We start from the raw sequence: 15,215 nt of genomic DNA, 5'->3' as shown, positions 1-15,215 counted from the left end.
TCAGGCGGCTCTGACTCTTGGTGGGTGTCTCCTCCAGGCCTTGAAGGATGAGGAGGATGCTGAGACAGGCCTGACTGAAACGGAGAAAGAGGAGGAGCCCAAGGAGGACCAGAAACTGGGCAAATTACAGTACTCGCTGGATTACAATTTCACAGAGAACACGGTAAGTCGCTCGTACTTATTTGTGTTTGTCCTAAGTGGTCACGCTATTGAACCGACTCTGTGGTGCCACGCTGCTGTTTGCTCACGGGAATTTGCAAAAGTAAGGCTGGCCCGCTTTGGATTTTCGTTTGTTTCCGCCTGATTTAAAACAAATTCCCCGCGGGTATCCATCTGCTTTATTTGGTTCCGATAGCTGAGTTTTACAAAACACACGGTGAAGGGAGAACATCAGCTTCGCTCTCGCCAGATGTTGTGTGACAGATAAAAGACGCGGTGGGTGAACACGCCGGGCCGAGCGGACTCCCCGTCATGAGCAGAACTGACAGAAACAGGATTAGCGGCGACACGCTGCATCGGTACACATGTATATTCTCCTTATCTACTCTTTCTGTAAACAAGTGTGGACAAAGATGGCGTCTTGCATTGACTGAACTCCCATTTTCATCTTGGAGTGTTGCTGCGCTCCTTAAAATTGCTTTGGAGACTCGCTAATGATCCCTCTCAAAGTCTAAAACAAGATCAGTGCCTAGTCAAGGATTATGTTTGGGGGGACAATGACAAATTATAGAGTCATTTTACAGAAAAGGGATTTAAAGTGGACAATGTCACATTTTACGGCGTTGATGTATCATGTCGCAGGAGGCGGTGGCAGCCCCCTCTGTGCTCGCACTGCTAATAAGCCGCACGCTCAGTGGAGCTAAAGTGTAATGAAGGGACGAAAGCTTTCACGGCATGACAATGACCGCAGACAGGCTTTGGCTCCACACCGAGTGCAGGCAGCTGTTTATCAGGCCCGCCTTAAGGCTCGATAGCGGGTTCGCTCCAGAAGCCTCCTGGAAATGCTTCTTTTTAATCCTCAGCCGGGTGGACGCACACAATTGCTTCCACAACTTTCTTGGAGTGTCCTTGAGTGCATCCAGAGAAGACCAGATCAACTTCCCCAACACAAATAGAGGCATCCGTCAGTGTGAGCGGTAACCTGAGGAGGTTATGCAAACAGCAATTCCACAGCAAATGAAGTACTCCAACAAAGAGTACCGTATTTTCCGCACCATAAGGCGCCCCGTGTTATTAGCCGCACGTTTAATGAACGGAATATTTCAAAACTTTGTTTACCTATTAGCCGCCCCGTGCTATTAGCCGCACCTACGCTACGATAAAGGGAATGTCAACAAAACAGTCAGATAGGTCAGTCAAACTTTAATAATATATTACAAACCAGCGTTCTAACAACTCTGTTCACTCCCAAAATGTAATGTACAAATGTGCAATCACAAAAATAGTAACACTCAAAATAGTGCAGAGCAATAGCAACATCAATAACTCAACGTTGCTCATACGTTAGTGTCACACGACACACAAAACAAACATTTAAAGCTCACTTTCTGAAGTTATTACTCATCCACAAATCCCTCGAATTATTCTTCTTCGGTGTGCTTCACTTGTTTTTTGACACCATCGATGATGTGGACGCGCATGCAGTCGTAGATCAACAGGAACGGCGCTGCGTGAAAAAAGTCACCCGGTGTCTTCGCGTAAACGTCTATCAACCACTCGCTCATCTTTTCTTCATCCATCCATCCCTTCGAGGTAGCTTTTATGATGACGCCGGCTGGAAAGTTCTCTTTTGGCAAGGTCTTCCTTTTGAATATCACCGTGGGTGGAAGTTTCTGGCCGTTAGCATGGCAAGCTAGAACCACAGTAGGACGACTTCTCATTCCCTGTGGTGCGAATATTCACCGTACGTGCTCCCGTTGTATCCACAGTGCGGTTCACATGAATATCAAAAGTCAGTGGAACCTTGTACGCGTGTCTCTTAGTAGGAGACATTTTGTTGTCTTTACAGAAATACACAAATGAAATGAAACGTAATATCCGCGCGCTTCTTCTTCTACGGGGGCGGGTGCTCACCTTGGCGGTTGCTTACCGTAGAAGAAGAAGCGCTTCCTCTTTTACGGGGAAAAAAGATGGCGGCTGTTTACCGTAGTTGCGAGACCTAAACTTTATGAAAATAAATATGAATATTAATCCATATATAAGGCGCACTGGGTTATTAGCCGCACTGTCTGCTTTTGAGAAAAATTGTGGTTTTTAGGTGCGGCTTATGGTGCGGAAAATACGGTATGTTCACACGGCAGGGTCAGATATCCAACCCAATCCATTCTTTTTAGTGGCCATACCCATTACAAAAACTTTCTTTTTTCGATTTCTAATGTGAATGCAATCTGACTCGCATGCAGACATGACGTCGCACGCACTACAATGTTTACGGAAGTAAAAATGGCTTCAGATCTCATTCCAGGGTTTTGTGCAATCAATCAACATTTTCTGAACCAAATTATTGCGTGTAAAACATTAAGAAATGAAGAGGACAAGTATTTTGGCTCTCGCCGTTTTAGGGGATAATTTGGTCCGATGTCTGCTTGAAGAGCGTGTCTGTGGGCAAGCAGCCGCAGACAGGAGTGGTGGAAGTTTCACGTGAGTTCCTGAAGCTAATTATTTTCACCTGTTTTCTGCTCCGTTGTCAACTATTTATTTTAAAACCGTCTATTTTGGCTAATAAACATGACGCTTATCGCTTTTTGGTGAAGTTCTGGTCGGATGAATAGGACCTGAGCGCGGGATTGTTCAAATTGAGGATGCATCGCATATACATCCGACTTATTTATTTAAACTCTTCAAACTTAATTTGTTTACAAAGTACAAAGAAGAAGAATACTGAATTTACTTAATTCATCCATTCTTTCACTCTCAAAATAATCTTACTTATCTCATCATATGAAATGTAACTTACTTCACCAATTATTTTTACCGTATTTCCTTGAATTGGCGCAGGGAATATAGTATTCGCACGTCTAGAATTACTGCCGGGTCAAACTCGTTTCTCAAAATAATTAACGCATGCTTGGCCTTATCGCCGGTTTATTATTGAAGCTGGATCAAATTCGTTTCGCAAAATATTAATTTTATTATCGCATGTCTATAATTTTCGCCGGGTCAAACTCGTTTCGCAAAATATTTAACATATGGCTAGAACTTCCACCGGGTCAAATTCGTTACGTCACGAGTGACGCATCCGTCCTCATTTTCAAAATGGAGGAAGCTGCTTTCAGTAGTTTACAATCGCACAAAGGAAAAAAGATAAAGAGCTTTTCAGTAGGATTTAAGGTCCAAGCTATTGAATACCGGTACAGTATGCTAAAGAGAACAGTAAGCAGCTATGTTTTATTAATATACCGTAGCTGCGTGTGTGAAATACTGTATACCGGTATTTTTTTAATTTTTTATTGTGATTACTTATGGAGTATATTGTGAATAAATTGAGAACAGGAAGTGAACAAAAGTTTTAGCAACTGTTATGTAAAAGAAAAGGGGTGGGATTAAATAAGCTTTGCTTCTTCCTACTGCTTTTCGAACATGTTGAAAAGAGAAACGGGAAATTGTGATGTATCGAAAATAAACTCAAACTCAAACTCAAACATACGAAAGAGGCCTGGGTCGGATATGAAAAATTCAGAATTGCACTGTTCACACTGACATGAAAAAATCCAATACAGGTTGCATATGGGCAAACAAATCTAATTGAACTGCATTGTGAACAAGGCCAAAGACACTGTCATGTGACTCCTACTTTTTGTTTTATTTGGAAACAATTACTACAAGAGGGACGCGTGGTGACCTCGTGGTTAGCAGCCTAGGTCCTTCTGTGGCCAGCTCAAAGTTGAAAGGTAGTCACTTAAGTGCCTTTTGACCAATCATTGAGCAGATGGTCTTAAACAGAGTTGGCCATTTTCTCTTTTTTACATGATTCTGAGTCAGTCTATGGACCAAAAGTCATGTAGAAGTTTCTTAAGAGCAAAAATTATGATTAATAATTGCATATAAATGCAAAAGTCCCATCGTTTGCAGTATTGCTGATTAGTATTTATTTTTGTAATAAACCTAACGTAATTCCTGTAATCTTTTATATCATTTGACGAGGTTTAGACTTGTTGAACTGTAAGTCGGTCAGATATAATTAGTGGATACGAATAAAATCAAGAATAGGATTTCTGAATTCAGTATTCATATTTGAGCTGGCCCCTCATTACTGAACAGGTTTAGACCCCAAGGTCAAAAATGTTAAAAGGCATTGATCTTTATGAACCCCTGTCACCCTAATGAGAAGAATTGCTCTTGAAGATGGATGGATTACTCCAAGAGGGTGAAGCTGCAGCCATGGTGCGCTGGTGCAGGACGGGAGCAAACAGCGCAAGTCCAGATGTGCAAACAGTGACACGTGAGAGGTGTGATAGCACAAAAGTCAGCTGTTTGTTTATCCAGCTCATTTACACCTGCAAGGCAGATAAGTAGTGGAGTTGTTGCGGTGCTGCTAGCAATTAAAATCTGCCTTTCCTGCAATTAAAGGCTAATTATCCATGTGAAAAAGTTGCAAGGCCTCCGAGAGGTCCATAATTGATTTTCCTTCACGCCAACATTGTTGTCCTATTCTCACCTGAGGTTATAGTTTTATTTTCCTCACTACCTCGACAAGTGACAGCCATTGAATTCCATGGCTGAGCGCCCCGGTAGCCTTCCAAGATCGCCGCCTGATGAGAAGTTGATTGACAGGCTATCCGAGCCCCTCGTTGAAGCGGTAACTGGCAGGTCAATCGGGCTCCCGCACTGCGCGGCGTGGTTATCAATTATCAGCCTCGACACGCCGCAACCTTTCCAACCCTTTCGGCCGCAGATGACATAACCGACTAATGACGGCGCCGCGTGCCAGAAATATCACATCCTGCAGGTATGAAGGTGTCCACCATGAAAGTTGTGGAATGATAGGACTTGTGTCTTTGCTTTCATCGCCCAGCTTATCGTGGGGATCATCCAGGCGGCAGAGCTTCCCGCCATGGACATGGGCGGCACGTCTGACCCTTACGTCAAAGTCTACCTGCTGCCCGACAAGAAAAAGAAGTTTGAGACCAAAGTCCACAGGAAGACCCTCAACCCCGTCTTCAACGAGCAGTTCACCTTTAAGGTAAACCTTCTCATCGCCTCACGTCAACTTTGGAGATATCCTGCTTCCTGCTGACAGTCTGATTTGCATGCTTGCCGCCAATCCAGAGAAGGTGTGAAGACAGCAGCCAGCTGGCGTATTAACAAGCTCCTGACAAAACAAATCACACGCACACACACAATGAGGGGGATTAACGCTGGCAGATGCCTCGCCTCGGCCGTAACGGATGCACACTTTGCAAAGTTTACTTGTGATTAGCACAGGTGCTATCAGAACATCACGTGATGTGCTGAATCCACGCGAAAGACCAGCAGATCAAACCCTGTTCCAAGGTAAACGCTGTAACCGCGCTCCGATGTCCTCAGGTTCCGTATGTGGAGCTGGGCGGGAAGACCCTGGTGATGACTGTGTACGACTTCGACCGCTTCTCCAAACACGACGCCATCGGCGACATCAAGGTGCCCATGAACAAGGTGGACTTCAGCCACATAACGGAGGAGTGGCGAGACCTGCAGAGCGCCGAGAAGGAGGAGGTGAGACGTCGTCGGTGTCGTCCATCCGCGGTGCACCTGATCGCACGTCACACGCCGCCCCTTCAATTAATACCGCCGCGACTTTGCAGGCGACACGTCGGGAGATTCCATCTTCACGCTGAATGTCACGGCGTAGGGCGACCTCACTTTAACGTCACGTCGTTTTGATTTAAAGGTTAATGACGGCAACTGGCTGCGCTGTTTAAAGTTGAAGGCGTTGACCCATCCAAGTGTTTCCGCTCGCCATCTTTGTTTGAGCAAGTCTTAACTGCGACATATTTCTCTGTGAACCACGCACACGTCAATTATGACAAAATTGCTTCCTATCGTGATGCTCAATTCCGAGGTTTAATTAAACGCAAGTCAATTCATTTCAATTAGCGGCTACCTAATGATGGCATTTAATTCTCAGCGGAGCAACTGAGTTTTAGCATGTTAGTAAGACTTTTCCACCACTGTGATGAAGGCTAACGAGCCACGAGCAGGAAATTAAATGTTGTTAAATAAATGACGCGTCATTGGCAGATTTACCCCCTCGGCACTTTATTATTCTGCTCTGTACGACTAACTGCTAATGCGGTTTATGCACATTTTTTAGCGCGCAGCATGCTTATGATTTATGATGTCAACTGAACAGAAAATAACTGTTAGCGAGTATTTTATTACAAATGTGAAGACTGCAGCTCATTAAAAGCACATAAACATCAGCAGATTCAGAAATGCTCTGCTGAACAAGTTTTAATAAGCCTTATTTTTTCCAAGCTTTTTACACACTGCCTCTCTCTTACGTTTGCATCAAAGCTATTTTCACTCTCTCTCTCTCTCTCTCTTTCGCTCGGTTTTTCACAGCAAGAGAAGCTGGGCGACATATGCTTCTCCCTTCGCTACGTTCCCACCGCCGGGAAGCTAACCGTAGTCGTCCTCGAAGCCAAAAACCTGAAGAAGATGGACGTGGGCGGCCTGTCAGGTGAGGACGATTGACACTGGTAGTTTTCGCAGGCCGGCGTCTTAATCACACACAACCAGAATACACTCCAAATTGCACTTTGGTGTCAGCGGCGACAGCTTGCCGGGCCCCGCGAGTGCGTTTAAAAGTGGATGAACTAATGGGCAGGTGTGTAATGACAATTATTAGCCTCCTCCATGGTCTCGAGGAGGAGGACATGCCACTGGTGGCACGCAGCGAGCGTCTATTGTTGTCCTGTTTAGCATGGCTGATTATGGCTGGCAGACAGAGACATGCATATTAGCATTAAGCAATCTATAATCATTAATAATTCCTCTTTTGGACACTCCTTCGAGCAGGCTGCTCTTTGTCTGTCTGCCCGAAATAACCTTCAGCTTCTTGCAGACTTTTGAGCAATTTTAGGGCTGCAAAGAGCTTCACAAGTGCAGAAGGAGGACAATTGGCAGTTTGTCTGCAGAAATGGTGGTTGTTAAAAGTTCCTCTCACACACCACATCACACCACCATTGTCCTCATGATGCCTCTAGGCGTCAGGTAATGACCCTCAGCAGGGGAGGATAATCAAGCTCACAGGCGTCGCTGGTAATGACCCGGCACCAACACCAATCCCCCCGCCCCCCATTTTCCTTCCCAAACTGATGCTCCTCTTGGCTGCAGGACTTTTTTGTTGGATGCCTTTCTCCAGCACAGTTATGAACATTTTACCAGAGTAACATGGAGAATTGTAGTTTACCAGATTAGTCAAGTCAGTATTCAGTGTAAAGCAGTGGTTCTTAACCTGGGTTCGATTGAACCCTAGGGGTTCGGTGAGTCGGCCTCAGGGGTTCGGCAGAGCCTCCACCGCAGCGGTCAAGACACACCAGACTCATGAATTGATTAACGTGGACCCCGACTTAATTAAACAAGTTGAAAAACTTATTCGGGTGTTACCATTTAGTGGTCAATTGTACGGAATATCAATATCAATCTACTAATAAAAGTTTCATTCAATCAATCGTGTAAATAAATACTTCTCCCTATCGGCGTATCTGTACTGTAAAGTTAAAATTTGAATGACAATAAAAAAGAAGTCTAAGTGTAAGTATTATGGATACCCCCAAACAATGTTCCCTCTAATTTTCCATCTGATTTAAAAGTGTGTAATTTGTTGTGAGTTCATGCACTGTGTTGGTTTTGTTCTTTGAACAAGGTGATGTTCATGCACGGTTCATGTTGTGCACTAGTAAAAAAAACATATACACTACCGTTCAAAAGTTTGGGGTCACCCAAACAATTTTGTGGAATAGCCTTCATTTCTAAGAACAAGAATAGACTGTCGAGTTTCAGATGAAAGTTCTCTTTTTCTGGCCATTTTGAGCGTTTAATTGACCCCACAAATGTGATGCTCCAGAAACTCAATCTGCTCAAAGGAAGGTCAGTTTTGTAGCTTCTGTAACGAGCTAAACTGTTTTCAGATGTGTGAACATGATTGCACAAGGGTTTTCTAATCATCAATTAGCCTTTTGAGCCAATGAGCAAACACAGGTTACCATTAGAACACTGGAGTGATAGTTGCTGGAAATGGGCCTCTATACACCTATGTAGATATTGCACCAAAAACCAGACATTTGCAGCTACAATAGTCATTTACCACATTAGCAATGTATAGAGTGTATTTCTTTAAAGTTAAGACTAGTTTAAAGTTATCTTCATTGAAAAGTACAGTGCTTTTCCTTCAAAAATAAGGACATTTCAATGTGACCCCAAACTTTTGAACGGTAGTGTAACTTTGTCTTGAATTTGAAAAAAAGAAATCAATTTTTTTTATTTGTCACTAAAGAAGGGTTCGGTGAATGTGCATATGAAACTGGTGGGGTTCGGTACCTCCAACAAGGTTAAGAACCACTGTAGAGCTTGACCGATATGTTTTTTTTAAGGCCGATACTGATTAATTGTCGTCAAGGGGACCGATAACCGATATTTGGAGTTGATACTCATTTGCAGTAAAAGTTATTTAAACATGAATGGTATTCATCAGTAAACAGCTGGACAAGGCTTTAAAGTTGTCTTTATTAACATTATTTTTCGGGAAAAGGCGGACCTGCTCAGTGGCCTTGTGGTTAGAGTGTCCGCCCTGAGATCAGTTAGGTCGTGAGTTCAAACCCCGGCCGAGTCATACCAAAGACTATAAAAATGGGACCCATGACCTCCCTGCTTGGCACTCAGCATCAACAGGTTGGAATTGGGGGTTGAATCACCAAAATGATTCCCAAGCGCGGCCACCGCTGATGCTCACTGCTCTCCTCACCTCCCAGGGCATACTTGCCAACCTTGAGACCTCCGAATTGGGGATATAGGGGAGTGTTAGGGGCGTGGTTGGGGGGGAGCGTGGTTGCGGGGGCAGGGTTCGGGGGGGCGATGTTGAGGTGCAGGCTTCGTCTCCTTCTTGTTGTGTGTGCAGCCGTAGATGTTATTGTAGTGTCCCGGAAGAGCTAGTGCCGCAAGGGATTCTGGGTATTTGTTCTGTTGTGTTTATGTTGTGTTACAGTGCGGATGTTCTCCCGAAATGTGTTTGTCATTCTTGTTTGGTGTGGGTTCACAGTGTGGCGCATATTTGTAACAGTGTTAAAGTTGTTTATACGGTCACCCTCAGTGTGACATCTATGGCTGTTGATCAAGTATGCCTTGTGTTATCATTAAACCAGTGTAAAGATCATACAACGTGTCAGCATTTCTTGACATCTTCGAGTAAAGACCATTGTTAAACCCATCCAACGCTACATTATTATGTGACTGGACCGGTACGCTGTTTATATGGAGGAAAAGTGGACGCCTGGACAGCATGCGGCTGTTAAGGGGTGAAGGTTTCAGGTGAGAGAGGACGTTAAAGGCAGTGTCTTTAAGGCACGCCCCCAATATTGTTGTCCGGGTGGAAATCGGGAGAATGGTTGTCCCGTGAGGTTTTTGGGAGGGGCACTGAAATTCGGGAGTCTCCCGGGAAAATCGGGAGGGTTGGCAAGTATGTCCCAGGGGGTGGAACAAGGGGATGGGTCAAATGCAGAGGGTACTTTCACCACACCTAGTGTGTGTGTGTGTAACTATCATTAACTTTAACCAGTAGCAACATATTGCTAAATGCAGCTCTAATTTTGTGGTTAATTTAGCGCCAAACAACATCAGGGGATTTCACAAACAACTTTATTACGTGTGTCTAAGAGGAGCATCAACATCTGCATTTCTAAATATGGGGAATCGCCTGGGAAAATTGGTGAAAATATGGGATTTTTCTACTCCACAATAACTCGCCATCTACTTAATTCTATAGCAGTTTATTAATAACATTTTTATCTTTTTATGGATTTACCGTGGCCGTGTGAAGACTGGAGCAGTGGTTATTGCCATCGACTTCACAATCATTTTTTAAATACAAAATGTGGGTACTTTATTTGTATCTGCTGATGTAGTTCTGTTGTAGAAAAGGCTGATATTGATAAAAAGAGGCCGATACCGATACTCGATCGATCCCTCATTTCGTGCCTCTCAACAGGACAGTGGCAACCATGTCATTGATTTACAAGTGTGCGATAAAAGAGTACATAACTGTTGAAGGATACCTGCCTCAAGAAATGCTTGCCATGGAATCACAGGAAGCCCACATGCTCACTTCTCCAACACTTCCTGTGAGTGGCACTACATCCACAGGAAAGGCGTGCGCGTGGGCTTCCCAGCACGTGTTATTTTCTTTGTTTCGATTCCACGTTGAGTGAGATGGAGGTTCAGTTGATTACCCTCTATTCTTCCCTGCTGTGTTGGTTAGCTTTTAATAGCAAATAAATGCCCACATTCTCAAAGCAATATGCTGTGATTGTAATTTATTCAAAAGAGTGCTACAGACTAGGATTGTCACGATACCATAATTTAAGTTGTTTATAGCAGTGGTCCCCAAGCGTTTTGTAGCTGCGGACCGGTCAAGATTTTATTTTATTTATTTATTTTTTTTCATAAAGAAATACAATCATGTGTGCTTACGGACTGTATCCCTGCAGACTGTATTGATCTATGTTGATATATAATGTATATATTGTGTTTTTTATCTTGATTTAATAAAAAAATAAAACTTTTATTTTTTTTTATTTTTTTTTTTTTTTTAAATTTCTTGTGCGGCCCGGTACCATTTGGTGGTTGGGGACCACTGGTCTATAGCGATACGTGTGAATTTCCACAATTTTCGATACTTTTTCGATACCACGATGGCAGCATTTTTATAAAATAAACCCATGTACTTTTAAATGCACTTCTTTATTTAAACGTGTTTCAATGTGTCAAGTATTTAAGATTATTGTGCTTCAACGTCTTTTTGCACAGAATTCAAAATGCAGTACCAGCTGCCAAAAGGTAACTTTATATTTTTTTTAAAAACAGCATTGGCCTACTGCCTCCCCATTCCCCAATATATCTTAACAAACAATGCTGTGCTTATAACTATGCTCAATAATAACAACAGTCAACTATTTTACATTGTAAAAAGAACAGCACCATGAAGCGTTCAAGTATGTAAAACGAGCAATATTGTTGTTAAAGGCCTACTGAAACCCACTACTACCGACCACGCAGTCTGATAGTTTATATATCAATGATGAAATCTTAACATTATAACACATGCCAATACGGCCGGGTTAACTTATAAAGTGACATTTTAAATTTGCCGCTAAACTTCCGGTTCGAAACGCCTCTGAGGATGACGTATGCGCGTGACGTAGCCCGGCGAACACGGGTATGCCTTCCACATTGAAGCCGATACGAAAAAGCTCTGTTTTCATTTCATAATTCCACAGTATTCTGGACATCTGTGTTCGTGAATCTGTTTCAATCATGTTCATTGCATTATGGAGAAGGAAGCCAAGCAAGCAAAGAAGAAAGTTGTCGGTGCGAAATGGACGTATTTTTCGAACGTAGTCAGCCACAACAGTACACAGCCGGCGCTTCTTTGTTTACATTCCCGAAAGATGCAGTCAAGATGGAAGAACTCGGATAACAGAGACTCTAACCAGGAGGACTTTTGATTTGGATACACAGACGCCTGTAGAGAACTGGGACAACACAGACTCTTACCAGGATTACTTTGATTTGGATGACAAAGACGCAGACGTGCTACTGTGAGTATGCAGCTTTGGCTTTTTTTTGCGTATGTACGTAACTTTTTTAAAATATATAAGCTTTATGAACCTTGGGTTAGGTGAACGGTCTTTTGGGCTGAGTGATTGTGTGTGTTGATCAGGTGTTTGAATTGTATTGGCGTGTTCTATGGAGCTAGGAGCTAGCAGAGGAGCTAGGAGCTAGCATAACACGTACCGTACCGTACGTGCGCGTCACGTACGTAACTTTTTAAAAATATATAAGCTTTATGAACCTTGGGTTAGGTGAACGGTCTTTTGGGCTGAGTGATTGTGTGTGTTGATCAGGTGTTTGAATTGTATTGGCGTGTTCTATGGAGCTAGGAGCTAGCAGAGGAGCTAGGAGCTAGCATAACAAACACGCAGGTGTTATTATGCAGGATTAATTTGTGGCATATTAAATATAAGCCTGGTTGTGTTGTGGCTAATAGAGTATATATATGTCTTGTGTTTATTTACTGTTGTAGTCATTCCCAGCTGAATATCAGGTACCGTGAGTATGCAGCCTTGGCTGCTAAACATTCGATAACTTGACCGTATGTGCGCGTCACGTACGTAACTTTTTAAAAATATATAAGCTTTATGAACCTTGGGTTAGGTAAACGGTCTTTTGGGCTGAGTGATTGTGTGTGTTGATCAGGTGTTTGAATTGTATTGGCGTGTTCTATGGAGCTAGGAGCTAGCAGAGGAGCTAGGAGCTAGCATAACAAACACGCAGGTGTTTTTATGCAGGATTAATTTGTGGCATATTAAATATAAGCCTGGTTGTGTTGTGGCTAATAGAGTATATATATGTCTTGTGTTTATTTACTGTTGTAGTCATTCCCAGCTGAATATCAGGTCACCCTCGGCTCTCACAGCATCTTCCCTATCTGAATAGCTTCAACTCCCCACTAGTCCTTCACTTGCACTTTACTCATCCACAAATCTTTCATCCTCGCTCAAATTAATGGGGAAATTGTCGCTTTCTCGGTCCGAATCTCTCTCACTTCATGCGGCCATCATTGTAAACAATAGGGAACTTTGCGTATATGTTCAACTGACTACGTCACGCTACTTCCGGTAGGTGCAAGCCTTTTTTTTATCAGATACCAAAAGTTGCAATCTTTATCGTCGTTGTTCTATACTAAATCCTTTCAGCAAAAATATGGCAATATCGCGAAATGATCAAGTATGACACATAGAATAGATCTGCTATCCCCGTTTAAATAAAAAAAATTCATTTCAGTAGGCCTTTAATGTCCTTTCAATATGGTGGTAGTGTGACGTCATCATGTACTTTGTAATGAAATAGGCTCATAAAAAGGATTTAACTTATATTTTTCTTTGTTTGTATTACCTATTAGGATCAAGAGTTCTGCCCTTTCTCATTACATAATGTCGGTTTGCTCTATTTTTCTATTTTTTCTGTTTTCTACAATTGTGTCCTGCTTCCACGAATAAGTAAATATACGGAAACACTGGACATTTTATATATTTTTTTCCCTTTTTTTTTTTTTAATCTTCTTCGAAGCTGACTCAGTCCTCACCATACTTGCCAACCTTGAGACCTCCAATATCGGGAGGTGGGGGTTAGGGGGTGGGGTGGGTTGGGGGCGGGGGGCGTGGTTGGGGGCGTGGTTATTTACAGCTAGAATTCACCAACTCGAGTATTTCATATATATATATATATATATATATATATATATATATATATATATATATATATATATATATATATATATGTATATATATATATATATATATATATATATATGTATGTATATATATATATACATATATATATATATATATATATATATATATATATATATATATATATATATATATATATATATATATATATATATATATATGTATGTATGAAATACCTGACTTTCAGTGAATTCTAGCTATATATATATATATATATATATATATATATATATATATATATATATATATATATATATATATTTATTTTATTTACATAAAAGAAATACTTGAATTTCAGTGTTCCGGTGGCTATCTATTAGATGGCAGTATTGTCCTGTTTAACTTCTCCGTTCATGATGAGTATATCATTTCGGCCACCGTGTTCAATGGAGAAGTCTGTTCTACATATTTACAGGCAACATACACCTTCCCCTTCGAACTGTCCTGGATGAACTGAAATTCTTGTTTCCATTCGTTTTAGAACTTGCAAGCGTATTTCTTCATCTTGCTCGTCGACGGCGTCGCCATGTCTGTAATTTCCTCGTTCTTCTGCTTCGTCTCCTTGTTGTGTGCGCAGTTGTGCACTCTACTCTCTAAAAGCCCTAGATGTTATGACGTCATTGGGCAGGCAAGCTGTTTATATTGTGGGAAAGCGGACGTGAGAACAGGCTGTCCCCACTCAGTCTCGGGTCCGCATTGAGCTGGAGGGGGCGTGGCCTCCAGCTCCGGCTGAATACCGGGAGTTTGTCGGGAGAAAATCTCTGCCGGGAGGTTGTCGGGAGAGGCGCTGAATACCGGGATTCTCCCGCTAAAAACGGGAGGGTTGGCAAGTATGGTCCTCACCTGCCGAGAATTGACGCGGCTTCTAATCAGTATTGGCGATACTGAAAAAAAGCAGGTTTCAATGTATTTTTGCCTAGTGGTATCGTATCGGTACTTTTAAAACCCCTAATGAGAACAGTGCACACTAGTATTTGTCCAATAACTGTGCACGCAAACATTGTTCCAAAAAAGCCAAAAGCTTAATTGTACTTCCAGAATCAATCTTTGAACGTATTAACATTTTGGCCTGATACAGACGACGGCACTTTTTCAGTGATAACATTCATCCTGAAAAATACAGCTTGCATCATTATTGTGCACACACACAGCGTGTTTGTGGTTTGCTGCAAGCATGAAAGAATACACACTTTTGAAAACAGCACATCATCCTTAAATGGAGTTGTTATCTTTCCTGCTGCGAGTGTGTGTGCGTGTGCGTGTGTGTGTGTGTGTGTGTGCGTGCGTGTGTGTGTGTGTGTGTGTGTGTAAAAGGGAGCCTACACACCCTGCTAAATCCAAAATGATGGCAGATGCTTTTTACTTAACTCGCTGTGTGTGTGAACGTAACACAATATGATCATGCTGGACGAGGCGCGGCGCTCTACTCACAGGTGGCGCTGCCGCAATCACAGGCGTGGCCAACCATCCATAAAATGGCAAAGATAACATCCGCCTGGGACGAGGCGTAAAGCGGGCCGGATATAAGGGAGAGCGCGCCTCATGACACTCCATAATGTTATCCCGACTTTTCTTCTCAGCTACTCTGGGAGATGAAAGTGTTTTTCTTCTTCGGAGTCCATTTTGCTCCGTATGAGAAGTGACATGATGTCCTTTGCCGTGCAGAACTAAAAGCGTCCTCGCCAGAAGTGGCTCCTTCACGGGTGC

The 15,215-nt window shown here is 42.5% G+C and overlaps 1 protein-coding gene across 5 annotated transcripts in view; it reads left to right on the top strand.

Moving 5' to 3' along the window:
• Nucleotides 1–15,215, top strand: part of syt1a (synaptotagmin Ia) — a 222,534-nt gene that overhangs the window by 194,101 nt on the left and 13,218 nt on the right. For 4 of the 5 annotated variants that reach the window (XM_062064689.1, XM_062064690.1, XM_062064688.1 and 1 more), the window contains 4 exons: nt 38–163; nt 5,015–5,182; nt 5,527–5,694; nt 6,544–6,661. In XM_062064689.1, coding sequence (XP_061920673.1) covers nt 38–163; nt 5,015–5,182; nt 5,527–5,694; nt 6,544–6,661 — 580 coding nt within the window. The remainder of the gene's footprint in view (nt 1–37; nt 164–5,014; nt 5,183–5,526; nt 5,695–6,543; nt 6,662–15,215) is intronic. The other variant, XM_062064691.1, reaches the window with a different exon arrangement.

This window comes from Entelurus aequoreus, linkage group LG12 (assembly GCF_033978785.1).
Source record: "Entelurus aequoreus isolate RoL-2023_Sb linkage group LG12, RoL_Eaeq_v1.1, whole genome shotgun sequence".
NCBI classification, from domain to species: domain Eukaryota; kingdom Metazoa; phylum Chordata; class Actinopteri; order Syngnathiformes; family Syngnathidae; genus Entelurus; species Entelurus aequoreus.
This window is presented reverse-complemented; position numbering and strand designations above follow the sequence as displayed.